At 42.7% G+C, this 25,338-nt stretch overlaps 1 protein-coding gene across 3 annotated transcripts in view; it reads right to left on the reverse strand.

Moving 5' to 3' along the window:
- The window catches only part of LTK (leukocyte receptor tyrosine kinase), a 209,805-nt gene that overhangs the window by 50,295 nt on the left and 134,172 nt on the right, over positions 1–25,338 (reverse strand). The window contains exons 6-12 of one of the 3 annotated variants that reach the window (XM_040412271.1): positions 21,122–21,256; positions 19,603–19,749; positions 17,550–17,650; positions 16,396–16,553; positions 13,023–13,117; positions 12,688–12,786; positions 1,069–1,243 (exon numbers count right to left, since the gene is read on the reverse strand). In XM_040412271.1, coding sequence (XP_040268205.1) covers positions 1,069–1,243; positions 12,688–12,786; positions 13,023–13,117; positions 16,396–16,553; positions 17,550–17,650; positions 19,603–19,749; positions 21,122–21,256 — 910 coding nt within the window. Of the gene's footprint in view, positions 1–1,068; positions 1,247–12,687; positions 12,787–13,022; positions 13,118–16,395; positions 16,554–17,549; positions 17,651–19,602; positions 19,750–21,121; positions 21,257–25,338 lie in introns of all 3 variants that reach the window. The other 2 variants (XM_040412270.1, XM_040412272.1) reach the window with 2 other exon arrangements.

Consider the following 25,338-nt stretch of genomic DNA (forward strand, 5'->3'; position numbering starts at 1 on the left):
GAAAGCGTTCCCTACGATGTTAGTTTGCCTTACCTGTTGCCGTACCCGTTGCTACCGTCCACTCGCCTTTGAAACTTTGCCGCCTGCCCTGACCGCTGCTACGTCAGACTACGCTCTTACCTTCTCCCTGTGTACCACGCCTTATCAGCTGCCAGAGAGGTCGAGTTGTTACTAGGGGACACGACCTGGTAGTTACCGCCGCGGAAAATCCATCCCGCCTTGCGGCGGGCTCTGGTGAAGACCAGTAACTGCTTAGAACCGGTCCTCTAGTACAACCCGCGCCATCGCCTCTCTGGTCCAGAGGATTCACTACCTGTCCTGCCGGTTCGTGACAGCACCTGACATATAAGTCTAATATTTTACAACTGTTCTGGGACTCAGAGGAGTTCTCCCATCTAACCATTTTGATGGCAAGATGGGACAAAGCGCTGGCCCTAGGTGGTCCAGTTTACGGAGTCAGCCAAGGGAGCCAGAGCTCCACTGTTTCTTTAACTTCTATTGTAGTGAATGGAAGCTACGAAAACAGTACAGCAGGAGAAGCTACGCTGGCCACATAGGGCCAGATGGGACAACACCTTTAAGCTTTTGTCTTCTTTAGTGTGCCTAATAAATTTAAAGGGAAAGTGTCATCAGAAAATGACCTATTGTTTAAATCACGTTTTTATGTTTAACATATTTGTCAAAGCTTATCTATTCTTTCCTTGTACAATGACCTCAGCACAGGTCACACAGCATGTCTAACTCTCCTATAGAAGTTAATAAGGTCCCCTCCTGACCATTGTGGCTGCTGTAAAGTAAGTTTATTAATGCTTTTTAAATGCTATTAAGAACAACTCTGGCAAGATGTCCGCTGCCATAATCATGTTCAGGAAATAGAATAAAAAAATCTACAATCATAAAATAAAAATAGATTAGAAAAAAAAAGATGTGTTGCTATGTGGTTTTAACTGGCAAATAAAATGTTTGGTGACACTTCCTTTATGAACGTAGTAAAACTCGTTTAACAACAAGTTAACACCACCAGCCATATTGTCAGCTCTTAGAAGCAGCGATGCATTCTCTACTTACGTGTACACTCTGGTAAATGGCACTCTCCACATCTGGACCCCTTTAAGAGGACCGTCTTTTCCAACAACCACAGAAATGTTGCTGTTGCGGTATGCGTTGTTACATTGCGTCTGCGTTGGACCATTAGCTCCATTGGCGCCACATGTTGAAAATTCCCAGAACATTTCTTCCTTATCTTCTATGTGGAGACAGTAAATAAAACATAGAGGGGTTTACTCATGAAAATGAATGCAAAAGTGAAATATATATATATCTCTACACACACTGGTATATACGGTATTTATTTTTTAAAGATAGTCTCCGAAGGTTTCTGCAGAAAGTTGGTCTATGAATTACTGTACCATAACTCAAAAGGACCAGAAAATCGAAGATGACATACCTGACAACTTGTCTTTTCTGTTTCGGCATTACCTGCTGCTTCTCTTTATCCACTGACCAAAGCCATGGATTTCAGTGTCGGCAACTATTTATTAAAGCAGATCTTTCAGGTCTCCTACACTATCCTCGCATAAGAGAGGAGATGCTAAGCTTGAGGATATACTGTATCTTATTGTATTATTTGATTCTGTGTCTTTACCGGTTCACTGTTGGTTGTGTTATGAGGGCTGAGCGGTCTCAGGTCGGGGGCGCAGGTGCCGGAGTGCAATGCATCACAGGTTTGTTCAGGGCAGGGTTGGGGCTGCTCCGGCTCCGGCTTCTTAAGGCATGGACAACAGGTAAGCAAGTGCTGTTATCTATAGCCCACATGCCTTGGGAAGCCCTCAGCTAGGAGTACTGCTCTCATCTGCCTCCACCTATGCAGTTTCTATTTGGAGACTACTTCATCAGTCTAGCGTTCCACTTGTTGGCCTCTGAGCGGAGATCTGCTTTATTATCTTGTTGCTTGGTCTCTGAATATATGTAAGGCCCACTGTCTGCAAGTTTCCCCTGATGAGCAGCATATACTGCGAAACATGCATGTAGGACACTAACATTAGGGCTATTTATTGCAAGGACAGGTTCCGGATGGGGGTCGTCCCCTTGTCAGGTTGGGCGCTCCATATTTAAGTCCATAGGGCCAGTGTAGTGCCCCCTTAGGGCAACATAGGGACAGACTAGTTCCCTGATTTCATCCTTTATATTTCAAGGAACCCGAACCGGACACCTAACAAATACCAGAGGGATTGTCAGACCGACTACTGAACAAGAGCCTGAGATATCTGGATGTGGTAGGACAATTGGGTTCCGTATTTCTAGCTCTGGTCAGGTGCTGCCATGCACCCTGGTACCGCTGTGTACCTTATTGTGTAAATGTATTATTTTTTTGGGAATTCTTGAGTATTCTTTGTACTTTATACAGTTTCTCATTTATCTTAATTATCTACATTAAAAGTTGTTTTAACTATTTAACGATTCATATCATTTATGCCCCACACACCATTAACACCATAAAAATGAATCCCCAAAACAATGGTGGCTGTTTTGTTTCCTTTCCACCCCACACTAAAATGTTTCAAAGAGAGACTTCCATGAAAATTGTTTTATCACAACCAGTAGGAGGCTATTCTTTGTACCAGTATATATTTGAGGGTCTCAGCCCATCCTGGAAGACCCCCCTTCTGGAGGGGTCATTTGTGATATACGTTGTATCACTACTGACCAATGAGGACAGCGTGGATCACGTGGATAACATTTTGGCTCCCAGCGTGGATCAGCGGTAGCCCAAAATTTGGGTTCCCAGAGCACGGTGGATGACATGTGAGGACGGGGACTGCAGCCCTACAAACGATTACGGTAAGAAAACTTGTTATCTTGCCTGCCTATCGTTGTACACCACCGTGCTGTGGTAATCTTTCTGCTGGTTGCTTGTAACACTGTGAAGTAGCAGCCCCCGGCTGATTGCTCGAGTTCTTAGAACCTTCGACTGAGCTGGATGAAGTTTGCTCTGCTGTGGTTTTGTATGTTTTTCATGTTGGCTGCTTTTCCCAGACAACAGGCAAGCAGAGTAGGACAACTCCCGGGAGGGGAGGGGGGGACTACAATACATTTCTGCGGCAGATGTATTAGTCCCGGGGGGCTACAGTAAATTTCTGCGGCAGATGTATTAGTCCCGGGGGGCTACAATAAATTTCAGCCTATAATTCGGACTCGGGAATCTTCAGAGGGGGTGGCAGATGTATTAGCCCAGGCTGGTGAAACCAGACATGGACGCCAGGGAATAATTCTGTTGAGGGGGAGGTCTACTCTGCTTGCTGTTGAGGGGGTAGGTGCTGTTGTCTTTGTCCTTGTATACACATGTGTAAACTCATGGGACTGTCTCCATCTCTGCCTGATGGGGAGTATACTGCGCCGCAACTTGTAGCATGTGAGGAAGGCAGTAAGCATGTTAAGCATTATAGGAAGTTAATGAAGATAGCTGGATGTAATGAGAATGGAGAACTTAGCTCTGAAGTGTGGAAGAAAGTGATGAGACAGTGTTGTGGAAAGCTGATTGACGTAGGCTTGCTCAGTGCTGTGCAAGCAAGGCACCGGTCAGAAAATTGTCTGGCTGCTAATAGAGGATCAGAAATATGGGCTGAAAATGTGAAAGCTTATGTTTATAATATAGGAAATCCAGGGCCACCACCCTATAATGGCCCTGGAGCAATAGCACCGGATGCTGCTCACCTACTGAGACCCCACTCACAGAATGGAATTTCAGTGGGAGGGTCTGTGGGATGGACATGTGTGCATTGTGGCCAGCCAAATCCAGACCCCTGTGATTCTTGTCCTGCTTGTAGTGCCCCCAGCCTCCATCCTCCTCGTGCTGGACAGACCCCCATGGTGTCACAGCCTCAGTCTGTAGGTGCCCATCCACCAGTACGCACAACCCTCTGCCCTGCTCAGCCTCCGCCACTAGATGGCAAACAGATCACCCCTTGTTGTTCAGATCCTCCTCTGATAACTTTTGAAGGGGCAAAACAGGCGGAGGAGGCCCTGATGAAAACCGGATTTGGAGGAAAGGACATCTCCTCTCACTGCCTCGAAGTATCTACCCTGCAGTAGTTTCTTGGGCTCATGGGCCTACACATCAAGGAAAGTCTGCAATGAACAATCTCATCTCTTCTATATGGCTTTCCCCAGCCATCACTACATTTACCGCTCGATATGTTAATAGCTGCATGGTCTGTGCTAAATGTATTCTAGGAAAAATGGAGAAGTCCCTGTCAAATGCTTACCAAAACCTCTTTACCCATTCCAAAGGATTCACATTGACCACATACAGATGCCCCCTGCTCAAGGGTTCCAGTATGTCCTGGTGGTCATAGACATGTTCTCTGGATGGCCCGAAGCCTAACCCATGAAGAATCAGATAGCAAAGACAACAGTGAAAAAGTTGTTAAATTAAATTGTCTGTAGATTTGGGGTAACTGAAGTGATAGAGAGTGATCAAGAACCCGCCTTCACAGCAGACGTGGCTCAGGAGATATAGGCTGCACTGGGGACTCATCTTGCTTTCCATACTCCATACAGACCGCAAAGCAGCGGAAAAGTGGAAAGAATGAATGGCGCATTGAAACAAAAAATGTTGAAAATGGCACAAGAGACTGGAAGACCATGGCCAGAGGCTCTTGCTATTGCCCTATTCAGTGCCAGACATACCCCTAGGAAGAAAGAGAAGTTGTCCCCTTTTGAGATTTTGTTTGGTAGTGCCCCTAAGTTAGGACAGTATTTTCCCCAAGAACTTGCTTTGCAATATGATTGTTTGTCTGCCTATGTGTCTGCTCTATGTAAACACCTGACTGATCTACATTTCTGAGTATTTTCTTCACTTCCAGATCCCAGCCAGATTCCTGAAAGTCATACCTTTTAACCAGGAGATTGGGTTCTAGTAAAGAAGCATGTCAGAAAGACTCTTGAACCCAGATATAACGGTCCCTTCCAAGTTCTGTTGACTACTCCCACCTCAGTGAAACTTGAGGGCAAGAAAACGTGGATTCACGCATCTCACTGCAAGAAGGTTGCAGGCTCGGAGCCAGATATTCGTCAAAAATTATATCCTTTTTCTTGCTGATATTGGGATGGGGGGGATTGAATGAGGGGACGCAGCAATTGTATACCTTGTGGGTAAATACTAGCGCTTCAATACAGGTGTTTGAGTTTGACTATTGTGAAGTGGCAAATTGTACATTAATGCATCAAGGAAAGGTGTATGCGCGAAAGAGAGTTCAGTATTACAATTGCGCAGCTAGAGAGGGAAATGAATGGTGTTCCTCATGGGGAGATGTGATAGCAAATACAGGAACAGATTGGGAATACCGGCCAGCAGAGGGGGTGTCCTGAAAAGATGACAAGGGGACACCTTTGGTGGATAGACTGCATTTTTCTGACAAAGAAAGATCATGGAAAGAAAGGTGTGATCTGACAAAGGCAAAGCCAGGAGAGTATCACCCTCTGATTCTGGCCCTAGAGAACCCACAGAAAGTAGACCTGGGGAAATATGTGTTGGGAAGGTATCAAACATCAAGCAGTCTCCCTAACGCCCCCTTGTGCAGTTCCAATTAGGAGATCTTGAAGCCAGGGTAGAGAGGCCTGACTCCTTGTCAGAGAATCCTCTTCTCCCAGGGGAGAGTCGAGCCAGGGCCCGTATATAATGTAGGAAACTTTGGTGTGGAAACAGGATTCTCTGATAGCAATTTTTGGTTGGAATGGATGAAATATACAGCATCCCAGGTAAATAGGTCAGGCTGTATCACCTGCTCTACAGCCAGGCCCCATTTGGGGACTGTACCCCTCCAACTAGATCCCAACCATTATTCCTGGTTTATTGGCCAATACGTGAATCAGACTATTAACGAGACCGTATGTAATGTTTGGAAAGAAAAATTCCCAATCTTAAGGGAAGCCCCGTGCCTGAAGAAGGCATCACAATATACAAAGGGAGATAGAAGGGTCAGAGGGAAGGCACCTTGGTAGATTTCCCAAGGGTTACTGTAGAATTGTGGTCAACACCACTGGGACAGACTACCAAACTCACTTGTGGAACCAGACCCAAGCTCTGTGAGATGTGGTATGGTTATGTAAAGATATGAAGCTGAGGACAAAGTTGGAAATTGTCTGGCATGGACAATGTGCTTTGGCCTTGGTGTTGCTGCCATTCCACATATTTAACCCTCTTGACTGGTAAAAGACTGGAAAATTTTGAGAAACCCTGAATTAGAATATTCTAATCCCTCTCTGTCAGAAGAAGAAACAGTTATAAGAAGGAGAAGGGAAACAAATCCAAGAGGCAGCCTTGATTCTCATGTGTATATAGATGCTATAGGAGTGCCCAGGGGGGTCCCAGATGAGTTCAAAGCTAGAGATCAAGTGGCAGCAGGTTTTGAATTCCTCATCCCTATAATTACAGTAAATAAAAATGTGGATTGGATCAGCTACATTTATTATAATCAACAGAGATTCGTAAACTATACCAGAGATGCCTTAAAAGGAACAGCTAGGGCCCACTAGTGTTATGGCATTCCAAAATAGAATGGCCCTAGATACGCTACTTGCTGAAAAAGGAGGTGTATGTAAAATGATTGGTGAGACCTGTTGCACTGTAATTCCCGATAACTTAGGACCAAATGGCCAGGTCATGAATGCTCTTAAGGGGCTTACCTCCCTTTCAGAGGAACTGAAAAGAAACTTTGGAATAAATAATTCATGCAGGGACTGGTTTAAAAACTGGAAACAGACTCTATTACAAATGGATATAATAATAATTGTTGTATTGCTAATGTTTGCATTAATTGTCTGTTGTGTTTTCCCCTGCATTAGAAAACTTCTAGCTAAAGCTGTAAAATGCTACCCAGGAGATGCTTATGGGAGAATTTTATGAAGAAATTTAAGATGAAAACCAAGGTCCACTACACTCTGTCTGTCTCCACCTTTATAACACCGTTTGGAAGGACAATTAAAAATAGGGACAGATCATCTGACTTCCCTGTGCTCAAATCCAGTGTCATGGGAGTCTATTCATTAGGAATAGGTTGTCATGGAAGCTGGTGAAGAGGAGTCGGAGTATTGGGACAGATGGTTAGATTTAGGGAAGGAATGATATCCAAGGTGGGACTGATAGAGATGTGCATATACAGTATGCATATAATTTTTCAGAAACCAAGATTACTCCTATATCCTGTTGCTTGAAGCCAAGAACAAAGGACAGCATGAGGTTCCCAGCCCATCCTGGAATACCCCCCTTCTGGAGGGGTCATTTGTGATATACGTTGTACCACTACTGACCAATGAGGACATTACACAATGTACTCCTCCCCCTTCCTCACTATGTATAGGAATGTGCTGTGTAAAAAAAAGCTGAGAACTGAATTGACCCTGCTGGTGTCAAGTTGTTTCTTCTGTGCACACAAAATCCTAGAATTAAGCTATTAATTTGGAGCAGCAGAAGCAAACGTTATAGCTCTGATTAGAGCATCCTTAACAATAGTACCTATGAACTAAAAAATAAAAATAAAAAAATTCAAATAAATTGTTTTCTATGAACATTAAGTTTGAAAAACACCCCTTCCTAATGGAAGTGTCCATTTAAAGGGAACCTGTCACGTGGAACATGGTGCTTGAGCTAAAGGCAGCAGGTTATAGAGCAGGAGGAGCTGAGCAGATTGATATATAGTTTTATCGGAAAAGATTCAATAAAACTTGTAATGTATCTATTTACTGTATATCTGTACTAATTCTGGGCTTTAAAGTCCAGGAGGCGGTCCTATCAGAGATTGACAGCCTTCCCTCTATGAGGAGGAGGTCCTATCAGTGATTGACAGCCTTCCCTCTATGAGGAGGAGGTCCTATCAGTGATTTACAGCCTTCCCTATATGAGGAGGAGGTCATATCAGTGATTGATAGCCTTCCCTTTATGAGGAGGAGGTCCTATCAGTGATAACACCTTAGGGCCAGGAAAAAGGGTTTTATAGATGGTGACCCTTTTCCTTCCCTAGTGGTTAGCCCTAGTGTCTTTCCCCTTCCCTCTTGTTGTCTTATTGGTGTTTCTCCCCTACTACATCCGTGACATCAGCTCCTCCTGCTCTGTAACAGTCTGGAGCTTATATTCCATTTACGTGTCGACAGGTTCCCTTTAAAAGTTTCTCAATACATGATATGGTACCACCCCGTTCCTCCCCTCTTGGTAGGAGTGGGCTGGTCCTGCTTCCTGCCAGAAGGACGAGTTCCTGTCCAGAGACAGAGGAGAGGAAGCACACTGCAGAGCTCCTGATCTTGTTGGAGAGTCTCCATAGAGTACAACAAAAGTTATCCTCAAGCAACTACTTGAGAGGAATCAGACAGAGTGAACACCTGCATCAAATACACTACTAAAAGGTGAGGGACTACAGCTAAGACACCTATCACCTACACTACCACTAGGCCAATTATAGCTAATGTCTGGTCCTGACAGTGGACATCTTACACTTACAAGTGCTGAAGTGCACCTGGCTCCATATTTCTTACTGGTGCCAGAAAATTACATTTTAAACACGGTGCTATATTGAATGTACCTAAAGTTGTATTTTGCACTTAGTAAAATGAGAGTGTTATATGTTTATTCCTGGCCTCATTCTTCAAACTACATTTCCACGGCACCGATCCCCAGGAAGTAACGGCCTGAGGGAGTTGTAATCAGGGGAACATTGGAGAGATAAGTGTCCTTTTAATGTGTAAAGGGTGTGAGGCAGTGACAGGCCTCATGGCTGCTAGGGGAGATTTATGGCAGGAGTTTCCATGTCGTTCCTGGCAATCATCAGGTCTGAGGCAGCACCAGATGCCACAATCAGTCTGGGATAAGAGCCCAGCCCAGACTATCAGTCAGGGGAGAGTGTTTGGTGAATGGTGAAACAGAGTCTTGTGGAGGCTCTGTAAAAGTGGTCTCAACCGGGTTGGCTGAGGGGCCACGGAGCTAGGTGCTAGCCGGAACTTTGGGGGACGCCGTGATGCCTGGGAATAAGGTTCATGAGGCCGGAGTCGGGAGGACTACTGGGCCACAATCCCCGCAGGAGCTGTTGAAGGGTTACAGCCAGGAGGCTGTGGGACTATAGGGCTGGAGAAAGCCGCACTTATGTTCCTTGTGTGAATATCGCTCTGTATAGGTGAGTCAGGGCTTATGTTTTTGTAGTAGTTAGTGCCTAGACGGGCAGGTCTTTATTTTGTATGAGTTATGTTTTTGCTAGTGGCGAAAATAAATCTCACGTTGGACCTGAAATCCAGTTGTTGGTGGAGATAATTTTGAAAATGACCCCCGAAAGAGAGCTAATCCCTCACAAGGGGTTAATACTCTTGCCCCTATACCGTTCAGCGGACAAGCACTTTCATAACAATTTTTCACAGGAATCCCGATAATCTAAACATATTTTTATAGAATGAGTGGAACAGTATCTGAAGAATGTCAATATAGACAAAACATAAAAATTCAAAGCAGATTTCCCCGTTTCATCTCTTGGTCTTGCAAAGCTACCATGCTAACTGAGCCATGATGCTGCCCACATTCACCATGGTGTAATATCTCATCTTCCAATATTAAGGGGGTTATCCAACCTCTATAATGCCCCTGTGATGCTAGGAAGGCTCGTCCCCATCGCGACCTGCTGTTGGCTGCTAAGTTCCCCCTTCATTGCCGGATGTTTTGGTCCGCGTTAAGGGGAGATGCAGTGGCCGCGTGCGGGCATCAGAAGCAATGCGAGTGCCAGGGAGTAAGTACAACCTGTGTGAGGGGCCAAGGCATTGGAGGGGGCATTATAGGGTTAGATAACCCCTTGAATGTGTCCATGCAAGCACCTAAATGTGTTGGAAATAAATCCCACATATTGATTCTTAAAGGGGTTGTCCAGCTGATTCATTTAAAAAAAAAAATAGGATTCAGAATGTGTAAAATATTAATATCTTACTGATAGAAGCAGAGACTGGCGGGGGACCAGAAAACGTCAGAACGGAAGTAGCAAGGAATCGGTAAGGGGAGTAGGACTTATTATATAATGGTACACCATTCCAAATCTTGTTTCTTTAAGAAAAATTAATTGGCTCGACAACCATTAAGAATTTCCAGCCTTCGTACCGCAGCAGAAACTCGGCTTACTTCTCAGAAAGTACTAATGAACTGTCAGTCACTCTAGAGTTTCTCCGCATTCGCGTGGAGAAAGCTGTTTCAGTTGTACGACAGAGCCACTAAGGGTAGTTTAATGGCTTGTCCTATATTTGCTACTGTAACTTTACTGGATTCTAAAAGGCACTGAGGTCGCAGTGATTAATGATCAATTATTACTGTCTGACGAGCCTCCGACAGAGGTGTCCACGACCGGGGAAAAGAAAATAGGCTCCAGACTGGAAGAAGTTTAATACACTATTAACCCTTTCACTACTGGAGTTTTTTTTTCCAGTTTTTCCGTTTTCATTTTTCTTCCCTATCTGCCTTGAGCCATAACTTTTTTATATTTCCGTTCACATAGCTCTATGAGGGCTTATTTTTTGCGGGACAATTTGTACTTTTTAATGCCACCATTCATTATGGCATAAAATGTAGTGGGAAGCGGTAAAAAAAAATCCAAATGGGGAAACGCTCTACCGTTTTACGGGTTTTGCTCCCGCTGCGTTTTGTTTGTGGCAAAACTGACCCATGCCCTTCATTCTCTGGGTCAGTACAATTACAATAATACCCCATATGTATAGGTTTTTTATGTCTAAATAGTGTAAAAACTTTAACTTTTAAATTTTAACTTCTGACGCCCTTAACTTTTTTATGCTTATGTCTACTGAGCTGTTTAGGGACTCATTTTTTTGCGGGACAATCCGTAGTTTTAATTGATAACATTTTGGAGTGTGTGTGACTTTTTGATCACATTTTATTACATTTTTTGGGGTAACAGAAGCAATAAAAAAAATGGCAAATCGGCCATTTTGACCCTTTTTTCCGTTACGCCATTCATCATATTGGATTTTTTTTAAATATTTAAATTTTATGGGCATATTTTGTCGCGGTGATACCCATGATGTTTATATTTTTTGTTATTTAAGTATTTATTTTTTAATTATACAGAAAGGGGGGTGATTTAAACTTTTATATTTTAAATTTTTTATATATTTAAAGGGGTTGTCCGGGTTCACAGCTGAACCCCGACATCCCTCCATTTTCACCCCGGCAGCCCCCCTGACATAAGCATCGGAGCAGTTTATGCTCCGATGCTCTCCTTTGCCCTGCGCTAAATCGCGCAGGGCAAAGGCATTTTTGGGAGATCCGGTGACGTGTTCGGTGTTCACTGGCACTGATGGGCGGGATTTAGCTCTGCCCTAACCAGTAAAACGGCTAGGGCAGAGCTAAAGCCTGCCCCTCAGAGCCGGTGACGTCACCGAACACACTGCCGGGCGGAAGTTACCGCCCGGCAGTGTGTTATTGAAAACAAAAGAGCCCGTGCCTTGCACGATTTAGCGCAGGGCAAGGGAGCGCATCGGAGCATGAGATGCTCCGATGCTAGCCTCAGGGGGGCTGTTTGGGTGAAAATAAGGGTATGTCCGGGTTCAGCTCTGAACCCGGACAACCCCTTTAACTTTTTTTATTTTTTGCGATGATTTTGAAGCTCATATAAGAGCCTATATAATATGTTTTTAAATTTTTAATTTTGTACTATCAGGGATTTTTAAAATGGGGTCGGTAGGAAGGACTTGATCACTGCATCTAAAGCCTTTAATTACCGCGATCTGCATTATTGCCGATCACGGTAATTAGCTGCAGGTCTCTGCTGTTTCAAACAGCAGAGACTTGCAGGCCATGACGCCCGCTGCACGTTCGAGCAGGTGCCATGTTCCCACATCGCTCCAGCGCTGTACATGTACGGCGTTGGTAGCGAAAGGGTTAAAATCAATATGTGGAATGATTTATTACCCACGTCTTTCACGTGGATGGAAAGGTGTTTAGTCCATTTTATTCTTGGACCTCAATTTGCTAATTTTTTTAAATGAAGATCTTTTGCAGGTGGGATTAAAGGGCATCTGTCAGCAGATCTGTCCCTATGACACTGGCTGACTTGTTACATGTGCACTTGGCAGCTGAAGGCATCTGTGCTGGTCCCATGTTCACATGTGTCTGCATTGCTGAGAAAAATGAAGTTTTAAAATATGCAAATGAGCCTATGGGAGCAATGAGAGCATTGCCTTTACACCTAGAGGCTCTGCTCTGTCTGCAACTGCTGTGTTCTCTCCACTTCCGTTGACAGGACCAGGCATGATGATGTTTACACTGCCTGGCCCTGTCAAAATGCAGAGATAGCAGCAACTGCAGAGAGAGCAGAGCCTCTAGGTGTAACGGCAACACCCCCATTGCTCCTAGAGACTCATTTGCATATAATAAAACATAATTTTTCTCAGCAATGCGGGCACATATAAACATGGGACCAACACTTCAGCTGCCAAGTGCGCATGTAACAGGTCATCCAGTGTCATAGGTACAAAACTGCTGACAGATGGCCTTTAAGGGTTATGGTGAAGTAATTGTATATTAGCATCAGGTTAAGTGATGTAAATAATACAATCCAGGATAACGAACATGTCCCAGTCCTATAATTGTCTTCTGTTATCTATAAAATTTACATTTGCAAGAAATTATCTGCAACCCTGAATACCAACCTGTGTACATCGGTTTAGACAGCGGGCTTAGGATCTCTTCTTCCCAAGGGTCTATCTCATATGATCCATCCTGCTCTCCAGCGCTACTTTCTATTCTTCCTGGCACAATACAAGAATACATAGAGACAAGCTTACACATGCCTACATTATGGAGCGCTACATATCAAATATATGAAAAAAAAAGGTACCAAGAGCAGATATTAAACATGAGGAGCTTGCCAAGATAAACCAGAGTAGGAAATCTCAAATAAAAACAATTTCCAAGCAATTGCAGTATGAGCAACATAGTGTAGTGTCCAGATGAGTATTACACGTCACAGCTCAGCTTGACTTACCGGAATGAAAGCAGTCAGCAGAAAAAGTGACATTGTCTACGAGGATGTGCGAGAATGAATTCCAACCCCACGTGGCCAATAATTGTATGTGAAACCTGATGGAGTAGAAAGAAGGGTGTTCAAGAAAGACTAAAAGTCGTACGGGGAAATCAACAAATGTAAAATTGTATACATTTTAACGTAAGGATGTTGATGGAGCCAGCGGAATAAAGAGGTTTTAAAGGGGTTATCCCATGAATAATGTAAAAAAATCATACATCATCTAGTACATGACCATCTCTTTCTAACAAAACTAGAACCAGCCCTGTACCTCATATGGATCCAGAGATCTTCCCATTCATTGCTCCAGATTTATTTCAAACAGACAGTTTAGGGGGGGGGTGTCCTTTCTAAGGGAGTATATCCTTTCTGCTGCAGCTGGTGGCAGTTGAAGGATGGAACTGAGCATGTGCTTCCATCTCAGTGAGCAGGACATAAAAATTAGGAAAAGAGAAAACAGCAGGTGGCGCTATACAGATAGATTTCAGTGAATAAGTCTCTGGTTTTACAAAATTTTTAATTACATGCAATTACAAAAGTGTTCAGATCCAGGTGCTGGTTTGGCAACTGTAAAACATTTTTCGTGGGACAAGCTCTTTAAGATTTGCAATTCTATGACTTAAGTGATAAAACAACGATTAAATGTTTAAGGGTTATCTATAAATATAACTAAAATGTTTTAAAAAACAATCTAAATTACAAGTCTACTGCATTGAAATGAGCCCCCTGTTATGCTGTTTCGATGCCTGTGCAGTGATGAATGCTCTAAGCCAGCATTTCCCAACCAGTGTGCCTCCAGCTGTTGCAAAACTACAACTCCCAGCATGCCCCGACAGCCGTTGGCTGTGCGGGCATGCTGGGAGTTGTACTTTTGCAACAGTTAGAGGAACACTGGTTGGGAAACACTGCTCTAAGCTGCAATCCCATTTGCAGAGTCTAAACCGGGCCATAGAGTCTAAGGTAAGGTGTGTTCTTCACACTGGGTCCTCCACAAGAAGGGATGGACTTTCCTGCAGTGAATTCCTAGGTTATGCTCAACAGGAGTAGTCTTGGATTGACAATGGCAATGTAGCAGAGGCAGACGTGTAGTCCAGAGTCAGGGGGGGATTGTAAACTGATAGACGGTAGGAAAGCCAGGGGTGTAGTAAGTAATAAAGTCCAGAATAAGCCAAGTCAGAATCTCAGATCAACAAGTACCACGAAGCAGTCTAAACAGGACAATCATCAGAAGCAAATCCGGGTCGGCAACAATAGAAGGCAAAACAAAGCAGAATACCAGAGGCTAAGGGACACCTATACTCAGGTGGCATTTCCAGGCCAAAACAGCAGTTATGCCACCCGTAAAGTCATCATCGGGTGCCAGGAGCTGTAGAAGCCCAACTCTGCTAAGGAGGAGAGTCATGATGGAGCCTCGGAGTCAAGCAGGAGGTAGGAATTCAGGTTGCTTAGAAATCACCCGCAATGAGGACCAGAGATCCATGGTTCTAGAGGTTGGAGTAGGGGTGGGAGACTACAGCTGCAAGAAGGGCTTTGTGGCTAATTTGCTTGGTCACAAACATCCATTTAATCAGTAGTGATGCATCTAATCAATCTACTCTCCAAATGACAGTTCAAACAGTACTACTGCACTGGACTGGAGTACTAGCCAAGAAATAGCACCTTTGTGACTTGGTGAACATTTTAGTGCTACATCTCCTTTAAATCTAGATCTACAGAATGAGTGATAGATAATGGATCCTGTGGATAGGTGATACATCATTTTAGTGGCATAACCCCTATAAGATGAGTGACTGATAACCAATGATAAGACACAGGACTTAGAGTAGAGGGGCACAGCATATTGTCCATGGACCACATTGTCAGACTGAACAAAGGCCAAGGGCCACAATGAAATGTAAAGGAAATAATCAATGTGTCATACGTCTCACAGGTGTTGGTTCTACTTCCTGGACTCCTACCTATCAAGAGAATGGAGTCCCCTTCTCCCATGTTTGTGCTCCAGAAAAGAACAGATCATGCGGCTCCCTCCAATGTAGCTTATGTGAGTTGCTAAAAGGGTTGTCTCATCAAGACTTTAGTGGCATATCACTAGGATAGGCCACTAATGTCATATAGGTGCAGGTCCTAGTGCTGTCCCGGCAGTCTCTGATGTTCCCAACAACCGCGCTTGCATGGTGCCCTCTCCATTCATTTCTATGGGTCTGTCGAAAATAGCCGAGCATGCTCACTCGACTGTTTTCTAAATTCCCACAACGCGGTTTGCTCTCCTTCACTTTCGAGGGCCCATTATGGAGATAGGTGCAGGTCTCAGAGGTGGGACCAGCACTTATCCGACTTTGATGGCATATCCTAGAGATATGCTATTAATGTCCCAGATGACACAATTCCTTTCATTGCTCCTGTAAACTACAATGAAGATAGCCTGTCCACCCTATCTGTTCCTTCCTGAAGTGCCATAAAGGAGTCGTAAGACCCCCCCAATCTGCTAATGGAGGTCCCAGAGATGACCACACAGTGCACCATTAGCGCTAACCCATCCCTGCTCCTGTGCTACACATCACTACTCTTCTCTCTAAATGGAAAATACGCACGAGCAGCCACCAGACACATACAAGTATGTCTGTGACCAGATGGTTGAGGACTGCAAGGAATGGCACTACAGGCTGCATGTGGCCTCCGGGCACCAAGCTGTGCACCCCTGATTTACAGAGTCTGGATTCAGGGTAAACAATTTGTGGAGAAGACTGGACAGGCATCTAATGGGCCCAAATCAGCTCAATACCAAATGGGTGCCATAAACAAAGTCCAAACACTGTTGCTTGACAGTTGTGATGTTATTAGCATGATAAATTCATCAAATGGCAAAAAAAATATCTTAATAAGTCTTAATAAGCCCCTGCGCTGGTAGTGGATCCACCAAGTAATGTAGAGGAGCCGGCCTCTACACAAATTCTGCGTATCCAGTGCCGGTCTAAATGTAAGCCAACTTCCTAGCTGTCTTGCATTTAGACCATTTTCTATGCCAGAAACTGGTGTAGAAAATGATGAATGAGACGGGTCTGCTGGCCCGTTCCCTTTCCTGACCATGCTACGTCCACTTTTTTAGACCTGGCGTGAGTGGAAATAAGGCACAAATTGCGGCGTAAATAACCTTTGCGCCACAATCTGTGCCAGAAATACGTCTTATATAAGCGTAGTTCTGATCATAAATGAGCCTCTATGAACGTAAGGGATGAGGAGGTGAATGTAAAAGATCTTAACAGTCACATGGAGCCTGGTAACCATCTCAAGAACATTGATAAATCATGGATATGTGTAGGAATTATATCCAGACCTGTCAGTATACTGGGGAATTATCATCGTTGCTGTAGACCAAACTGTGTGTGCTCCGTCTACTTGCCATAACTTATGGCTTTTCATAGTGTTTTCTTCTTGGGCGTACACTGCTAGGGACCCATTGAAGTGTCTATGCACAAGGAACCTGAAAGTGAACTAAAATGAAAGAAAAAGTAACAAGCAATTAAAGACTTTTACTTAGACTTTATTCACACAGTGTTCGGTCAGTGATTTCCATCGGTGATCTGGAGCCAAAACCAGGTCCGGTTCTAAATACAAAACAAGAGCAGATCTTTCCCTTATACCTTATCTCTGTGTAGCCTCCACTCCTGGTTTTGGTTTAAAATCCCTGATAGAAATCACTGACCAAACACTGATGTGTGAATAAAGCCTTACTTGAGATCCTTGATAGCTGTGACTGCCCATCAACAATTTAGGTGGTTGCTGACAAAATCGTCAGCAATGACGGAGTGGGCATGGGGATGCTATATCGTAACCTTGCAGCCTATGTTATACATGGATCCTTCAGGGCTTTTTATTAAACAGGGAGCAGGGTGAGGTTAGGAGATCATGTAGACCTCTCCAGCAGACCTCCTCCATTCATAGTCACTTAGGCAATTCAAACGTTTTTGCATCAAAGATCTATTCCTTTCTTTATCCTTAAAGGGGTTTTCTCACTTCAGCAAATGGCATTTATCATGTAGAGAAAGTGAATACAAGGCACTTACTAATGTATTGTGATTGTCCATATTGGCTCCTTTGCTGACTTAATTCATTTTTCCATCACATTATACACTGATCGTTTCCAGGAGTTACAACCACCCTGTAATCCAGCAGTGGTGGTCGTGCTTGCACAATGTAGGAAAAAGCGCTGTCCTATGTGCATTCCCACGGTATTGGCCATCAGAGAGGCTGATGCCTTTTCCTATAGTGTACAAGCACGACCACTACTGATGGATTGCAGGGTGGTCGTAACCATGGAAACAAGCAGTGTATAATGTGATGGAAAAATGAATCCAGTCAGCAAAGGAAGCAATATAGACAATCACAATACATTAGTAAGCGCCTTGTATTAGCTTTCTCTACATGATAAATTCCATTTGCTGAAGTTAGACAACCCCTTTAAATTTTTTTGCATAATGACACACGTACCTGACAGGCCTTTTCAGGAACCACAGGGGGTAGGCTGTCACTGTACACAGTTGCGGAGCTATGGTTATGCTCACTCTCTATTAGTAGGTAGAGAAAGTTTCCTTTAAAAAAAAAAAGTTAAAATGTTATGGAAAATTTGTTTTAAAAATGAAAATAAATTTCATGTTATAGATATAATCTCTGAACTTCTGAAGCATAATAAAAGTCTATAAAACCACTAGCTTTTCACTTAAAGGGAAATTACTATCAAACTTTTTTTTTTTTTTTTTTTACAAAGAACAGGTGGATGGTTTTATGGATATACAGTATTTGCTAAAATCCCTCCATGTATTCTACTTCCTGTCCTGGCTCTTTAGCTTCTTCCTTTGTTTGGACTTTTAGCACGACAAACTTTCTCAATCAGACCATCACTGTGGCCAAAGAGGGAAGAAGGATAAGGGACTCAATTAGAGCATCACACATTACACTGATGAGGACAAGTTTTTTGTAGGCATCTTTATCTAGGCACATCAAGAGAGATGTCATGCTATTTTCCTAGCATATGATATATTCCCCTTACGTGTTCCCTATGTATATATGGGTTTGATCTCTCTGTGCTGACTGCTACAGAAGGACAGTATCTTGTATTTTCAATGGTATAATACCACTGAAACAAAAAACACAGAAATAAAAAACAGCCAAAAAGTCTACAAAAATTATTTTCTATGAATGTTCAGTAAAAAAAAATACCCCTTTCTGATGCAAGTGTCCCTTTAAAGGGGTTGTCTGGTTTGGAAAGACTTTTCTAAATACAATAATACTTATGCACAAGGGCAACCCTATGGTGCTGCTGCCGAGTACACATTAGGGCTACTTGGCTCTTACACAATATGCATAAAAACACCATAAAACTGAAAATAATCGCGCTTGCACACTGACATGGAGCTCAATAACACCAAGATCATTAGTTTAATTATATGCTAATCCTCCACACCAAGAAACCCTGTACAATAGTCCCTAATCATCATCCAACCAGTTCTCTGTGAATAGCTCTATGAATATTATTTTTCTTTTACAATATGGCCGCCTCAACTTTTTTGGTAGATAACTTGAGCCAGAGCCATCACAGAAGGTATCGCATATACACTGACGAGCAAAAGGGTAACAATCTTTTGAACTGTTTTGAACTTTTGCCATGTAACTGCATTGTTACTGTTTTGCTCATAAAGTTCTAAATTTAAATTTTTATTATTTTGTAAATCCACCTTTGGCTTTCAACACTGCCTGAATCCTTGTGGGCATGCTCTCGATCAGATTCAAGCATGTCTTGACTGAAATCTGTTCCCTGGTCTCTTCTACACATTCTCAGTGTTGGTGCATACTGGTCGACTCACTTGGGTACAAATACAGCTTTTTATTCAACTCTACCCACAATTATTCGATTGGGTTGAAGTCAGGGGACTGTGGGGACCAATCAGGGGACTGTGGGGACCAATTCAGCACCTCTACTTCATGGTCATTGACCCACTTCTTCACCAATCTCAACATATGCTTCGGGTCGTTGTCCTGCTGGAACATTGTCGTCCTTTTCATACCCATAGTACACGAGTTTACGAAATAACTCGTCTTGTAGAATGCTCACATATAGCTCAGCATTGAGACCACCATTAATCCTGGTCAAGTATCCAACGCCTTTGGCTGTAAAACAACCCGATATCATGAGGCTTTCTCCACCGAACTTGACAGTTCCTTCAATTTCTCAATCCGTTCGCCCCCTTTTCCCTTGTTACTTCCAGAACTATTTGCACCCATCAGAGCCCAGTCTATTGACTTTCGTCTCATAGCTCTAAATCACCCGTTTTCAATCTTCTACTGTCCACTGTTCATACTTTTTTGCAAACTTGAGTTTCATCAGTTACATGACAAGAATCTGCATAACTAATCATATGCTAAATAGTTGCATGTCCAATTTATATATGTTCAACTGTGTATATCGCCTCTTTCTGTCATAGGTAAATGCCTTTAAAAATATAACTCTTCTTTATTGTAAGCCTGACCTTTTTGTTTTAATTACCTTCAACATTCAATAGATGTAGATTATCACCACGATTTATCTGCCCAGCATTTGTGTATTTCCAATGATCACCCACTGTGATGTTAGACATCCAGCCACACATTCCTTTTTCAAAGGTGCAGTAGGCACCTATGGGTAGAATTTTTTCTGAAACACAATAAACATTAGAGATAAAGAGCATTACAGATCCTATGGCTCAATCTGCAGGTTGTAAGGTGCAAAATAAGCAATCATTGGGCTCCATGGTAAGGTTTGGTCACACGGTCAGGTTCCTTCATGCTGTTTTGGAAGCCAAAATCTAGGGTGGATCATAAAAGGAGATAAAGTAGAAAGGACAGGTCAAACTTCTCCTCTTTTTTTAATTCACTCCTCTTTTTGTCTTCCGAAACGGCATCAATAAAACTGAATGTGTGGCCATAGCCTTAACCTTTCAGAGGGACCCTATCTATAACTGGTAGTGTAAATCAAGAAAAAGATCAGCGATAAAACATTTTTGATCATCATTGATCTTAACTTATTATTTTTGGTAATTCGATCTGTAATGCCATTTGTACCCACATTTACAAGACGAACCGCCATCCAATTCGCAGCTCTTGCAAGTGTTGCAACTAACCAGCTATATCGATCTTCAGCTATGAGGACTGTTCGTCCGAATGGAAATATTAGTCAGATCCTCGGGAACGTCTTTTTTGTGAAATAATTAATGGTAAAAAAGATGTACTCAATACATTTTGTTGGTAATATTGGTCATTGATATACCAAGTATTATATACCATATTTTAACCCTATAATATGAAAATATGGGGGTCTCATCTGAGGTTTGAATGGGGGGTCTTATTTATATTGGGGCTATTATCAGAGGTCTGATTGGGGGTCATTCACATTGGGGTCTGAACTGAGGTCTGATTATGGGTCTGATCTGAGGTCTATTGGGGTCTTATGAACATTGGGGGTCTGAACTGAGGTCTGATTGGGGGTCTGATTTGAGGTATTATTGGGGTCTGATTGGGGGTCTGATCTGAGGTCTAATGAAATTTTATTAATTTTTTTCTTATTTTCCTCCTCTAAAACCTAGGTGCGTCTTATGGGCAGGTGAGTCTTATAGGGCGAAAAGTACAGTAGTTGTTCACATGTTCAGTTGTCATGGAGGGCTGTGTAATGTAAGTAGTATATTTTAAGTAATAATCTACTTAGTTCCTACACAAAAAAATATACAGTTTTATAAGCTAGGAAAAAAATTGTGTATTGCGTTGAGATTTCATCATCTCTCATTTTTGGACATGCGAGTTTGGACCCATGTGGATCTAAATGTATTTAATGAAATGCATATATACATATGCATGGGTATTTATGATTAACATGTCTTATGTTATGGTGTAATAAAAATAATTTTCTCTGAAAATTTTTGCAAATGAATGATGTACTAATGCATATGCTATTTGGAATTCTATCACTAAAGCTGAAAAAAAAATGAAAAAAAAAGATGAACGTAAAACAACCCTCACAGGGGGAAACTTACCACATATTGCCCCCTCGTCATCTCCTCCTGGGCAGTCTGTCTGAAAGTCGCACACCTTTATTTGACCAATGCATTCCCCATTGTCACAAAGAAACGATGAATCCCAAGGACATTTAGATGAATCTTCTTTATCACCTGGAGACAGTAAAAGTTGCGATATGGACAAACCCTTCTCGTCAGACTTGATCTTTTGTCTTATATAGAACACTTAAAGGCTATGTACACCTTTTGGGGGTAATGTTTTATTGTACTCATGCTCTAGTAGCACCCTTTGGATTTTCTGTCTTTTCCGTCAGACCAGGAGCAGATGGACTCCTTATCTCTGCTCTCTGACCTTATAAACATTCATTACAGCTCAGCTCTTATGTTACTGATAAGAATGTGGCTTAACCCTTAGGCTACCGGAGGTTTTTTCGTTTTTTCATTTTTCTTCCCTATTTTCCATAACTTTTTATATTTCCAGTCACATAAATGTAAGGGGGCTTATTTTTTGCAGGACAGGTTGTACTTTCTAATGCCACCATTAATTATGGCATAAAATGTAGTGGGAAGCGGTAAAAAAAATCCAAATGGGGTGGAATTGAAAAAAAAAAACGCAATTCCTCCACCGTTTTACAGGTTTTGTTTCCAGGGCGTTTTGTTTATGTCAAAACTGACCCATGTCCTTCATTCTCGGGGTCAGGTTTTTTATGTTTAAAATAGTGTAAAAATAAATTGAAGCTTTGATAAAAAATTTATTTTTTACATCACCCTATTCTGACCCCCATAACTTTTTTATACTGTCTACTAAGCTTTTTTAGGGGCTCATTTTTTGAAGAACAATCTGTAGTTTTTATTAATACCATTTTGAAGTGTGCATAAGTTTTTAATCACATTTTATTAAATTTTTTGGGTAAGAGAAGCAATGAAAAAATGGCAAATTGGCCATTTTGACCCTTTTTTCCGTTACGCCATTCGCCGTATTGGAAACTTTTTTTTATATTTTAATAGTATGGGAGTTTTCGGTCGCGATGATACCCATGATGTTTATATTTATTGTTATTTAGGTGTTTATTTTTTAATTATACAGAAAGGGGGGTGATTTATATTTTTTATACAGTACAGACCAAAAGTTTGGACACACCTTCTCATTCAAAGAGTTTTCTTTATTTTCATGACTTTGAAGGCATCAAAACTATGAATTAACACATGTGGAATTATATACATAACAAACAAGTGTGAAACAACTGAAAATATGTCATATTCTAGGTTCTTCAAAGTAGCCACCTTTTGCTTTGATTACTGCTTTGCACACTCTTGGCATTCTCTTGATGAGCTTCAAGAGGTAGACCCCTGAAATGGTTTTCACTTCACAGGTGTGCCCTGTCAAGTTTAATAAGTGGGATTTCTTGCCTTATAAATGGGGTTGGGACCATCAGTTGCGTTGAGGAGAAGTCAGGTGGATACACAGCTGATAGTCCTACTGAATAGACTGTTAGAATTTGTATTATGGCAAGAAAAAAGCAGCTAAGTAAAGAAAAACGAGTGGCCATCACTTTAAGAAATGAAGGTCAGTCAGTCAGCCGAAAAATTGGGAAAACTTTGAAAGTAAGGGCTATTTGACCATGAAGGAGAGTGATGGGGTGCTGCGCCACATGACCTGGCCTCCACAGTCACCGGACCTGAACCCAATCGAGATGGTTTGGGGTGAGCTGGACCGCAGAGTGAAGGCAAAAGGGCCAACAAGTGCTAAGCATCTCTGGGAACTTCTTCAAGACTGTTGGAAGACCATTTCAGGGGACTACCTCTTGAAGCTCATCAAGAGAATGCCAAGAGTGTGCAAAGCAGTAATCAAAGCAAAAGGTGGCTACTTTGAAGAACCTAGAATATGACATATTTTCAGTTGTTTCACACTTGTTTGTTATGTATATAATTCCACATGTGTTAATTCATAGTTTTGATGCCTTCATAGTCATGAAAATAAAGAAAACTCTTTGAATGAGAAGGTGTGTCCAAACTTTTGGTCTGTACTGTATATTTTTTTTATTTTAATTTTATTTTTTGTGATGATTTTGAAGCTCATATATGAGACTATAAATAATGTTTTTTAATTTTTGATTTTGTTCTATCAGGGATTTTTAAAATGACATTTAAACTAGAAGTTGCTCATTTCTTATCCTGGCCTGCCATCTGGTGGCCAAAATAAGAATTGCAGCATGAACACTTAAAGCCTCGTCAGTGAGGCTTACAGTGTTCAGCGCAACTACCGATGCCCACATTGGCCGCACGGGGCATCGGTAGGAAGCTTCTTGGTTTTTGCGCATATAGATGCTGTGATCTCGCTTGATCACGGCATCTAAAGCCTTTAATTACCGCGATCGGTAATTAGCGCAGATCTCTGCTGTATAAAACAGCAGAGGTCTGCCGCCATTGCGCCCGCTGCACATGCGAGCGGGCGCCATGTTTTTACATCGCTCCAGCGCCGTACATGTTCGGTGCTTGTAGCGAGTGGGTTAAATAAGTGTTTATGAAAGTACCAGTCACACAGCTAGAAAAACAGAATGGCTCAATATTTTTAATAAATTGAAAAAATCTTTTTTATCCAAAAATCTGTAAAATACAATCATAATTTTTTTTTTGCCTGCCAAGCTATTACTGCATCCGTCAAGTGTTGTATGGTATCATATATTTTCCTTCATATTAAAGTATGGTGTTCTATATCTGCCCTGTATGAGTTCTGTGTAGTCCTATATGGTGTACCTATCATGTCTGATATGGCAGGTAACAGACGTGCGGCGCAGAGGGGAGGGAGGGGAGTACCCTTTCACTAGGAAGAGGGAGGAGTGGTGACCCCCTAACTCACCTAGCTCTGGCACCTGGCTGCCCTGATGCCCCTAGACAGGCTACTAACCTGTACGCCGATCACGTGCCTTGTCCCTGGCTTACCCTGAAATAAGCCCTCGGTAGTGAATAGGGTGGTGGGAGCACTAGTCCTCACCACTGACACCTAGGGTAACAACAGGGAAAGGACAAACACCACAAACACCACAAGCAATCCCCGAAGGGAGACAACAACAGAAGTGAAGCGGAGATCCAACAGCTCCAGTTCCAACGGCTCCACAGCAACTGTTGTCCACCTGAGGTCAGAATAGAAGCTCTGGAAGGAAGATCTATATCTGGCGACAAGAGAAGCAGTGTAACAGCGGCTGCTGGGTGCAGTGTTCAGCAGTGATATGTGGCCAGTGCTTCCCATTCACCGCTGCAGTCCTGGGCTATGTCTGTGTAGGTACTGTTGTTCTGGGATCCGCTCCACAGTTTCCTCTCAGCCCTGGCCACAGCATGCTTGCTGCTTGTTTCCTGCAGCACTTCCTTAAGGGCCGGCACGCGTCACTTGCTGGGATTAATGGGTTAGGTCATGTGACCTCGCTGACCAATCCTAGCCCTCCTGCGCATATATAAGTGCCTCAGCCCCCTTCCCAGATGCCTCAGTGTCAAGGTCCTTGTGTCCTGCTAAGATTACTGATTTCCGCTTGTCTTCCTGTGCTCCTGACTCGTACCTGTATTCCTGGACTCTGCTACCTGTTAGATCCCTGCCTGCTTGCCGTGACTCTCCTGTTGCCGAACCGGATTGCCTGACCTGTACCTGAGCCGCCTGCCCTGATCTTTTGCCTGTCTGACTATGCCTCTGCCTCATCCTTCGGTCCTGCACCTCTAGTACCTTTCTCAGGTACTTTCAGGTCTGCCTGGACTAGCTGCCTCGTGTACCTATCCTCCTCAAGAGGTAGCGACCTGGTGTTCCTGCTGGTAACTTGACTTTAGGTTATCATCTTCTGATTGTAGCACTACTCACTGGTAACTTCAAATCTTCTTCGACCTTTCTGGAGGTGATCATTGGCTGAGCCTTAGCCATTTCAGCTATTCTTCATCCATTTGAACAATAGTTCCCAGGTTCCTTCTACGTCTTTCAGGTTTTGGTTGCCACTTCAAGGCATTTGAGTTCATTTTAGCTGAGCAGCCTATAATTTGCTGAATTTATATAACTATATGTTTTCCCAAAGAACTTTTTAATCAAAGTATGTTCTTCAACAACATCTGGAACGACCCATTTTCCCCAGTATTTCAGAAGGAAATGCACCATAACCAACATGCGCAACATTTGCCATCCTTCTACCTTAAATAGGTTAAAACATGGTATTCCACCAAATGAATGATTTACCAATTTAACTTCTCACTACTAT

The sequence above is a fragment of the Bufo bufo genome, chromosome 11 (assembly GCF_905171765.1).
Source record: "Bufo bufo chromosome 11, aBufBuf1.1, whole genome shotgun sequence".
Lineage (NCBI taxonomy): Eukaryota > Metazoa > Chordata > Amphibia > Anura > Bufonidae > Bufo > Bufo bufo.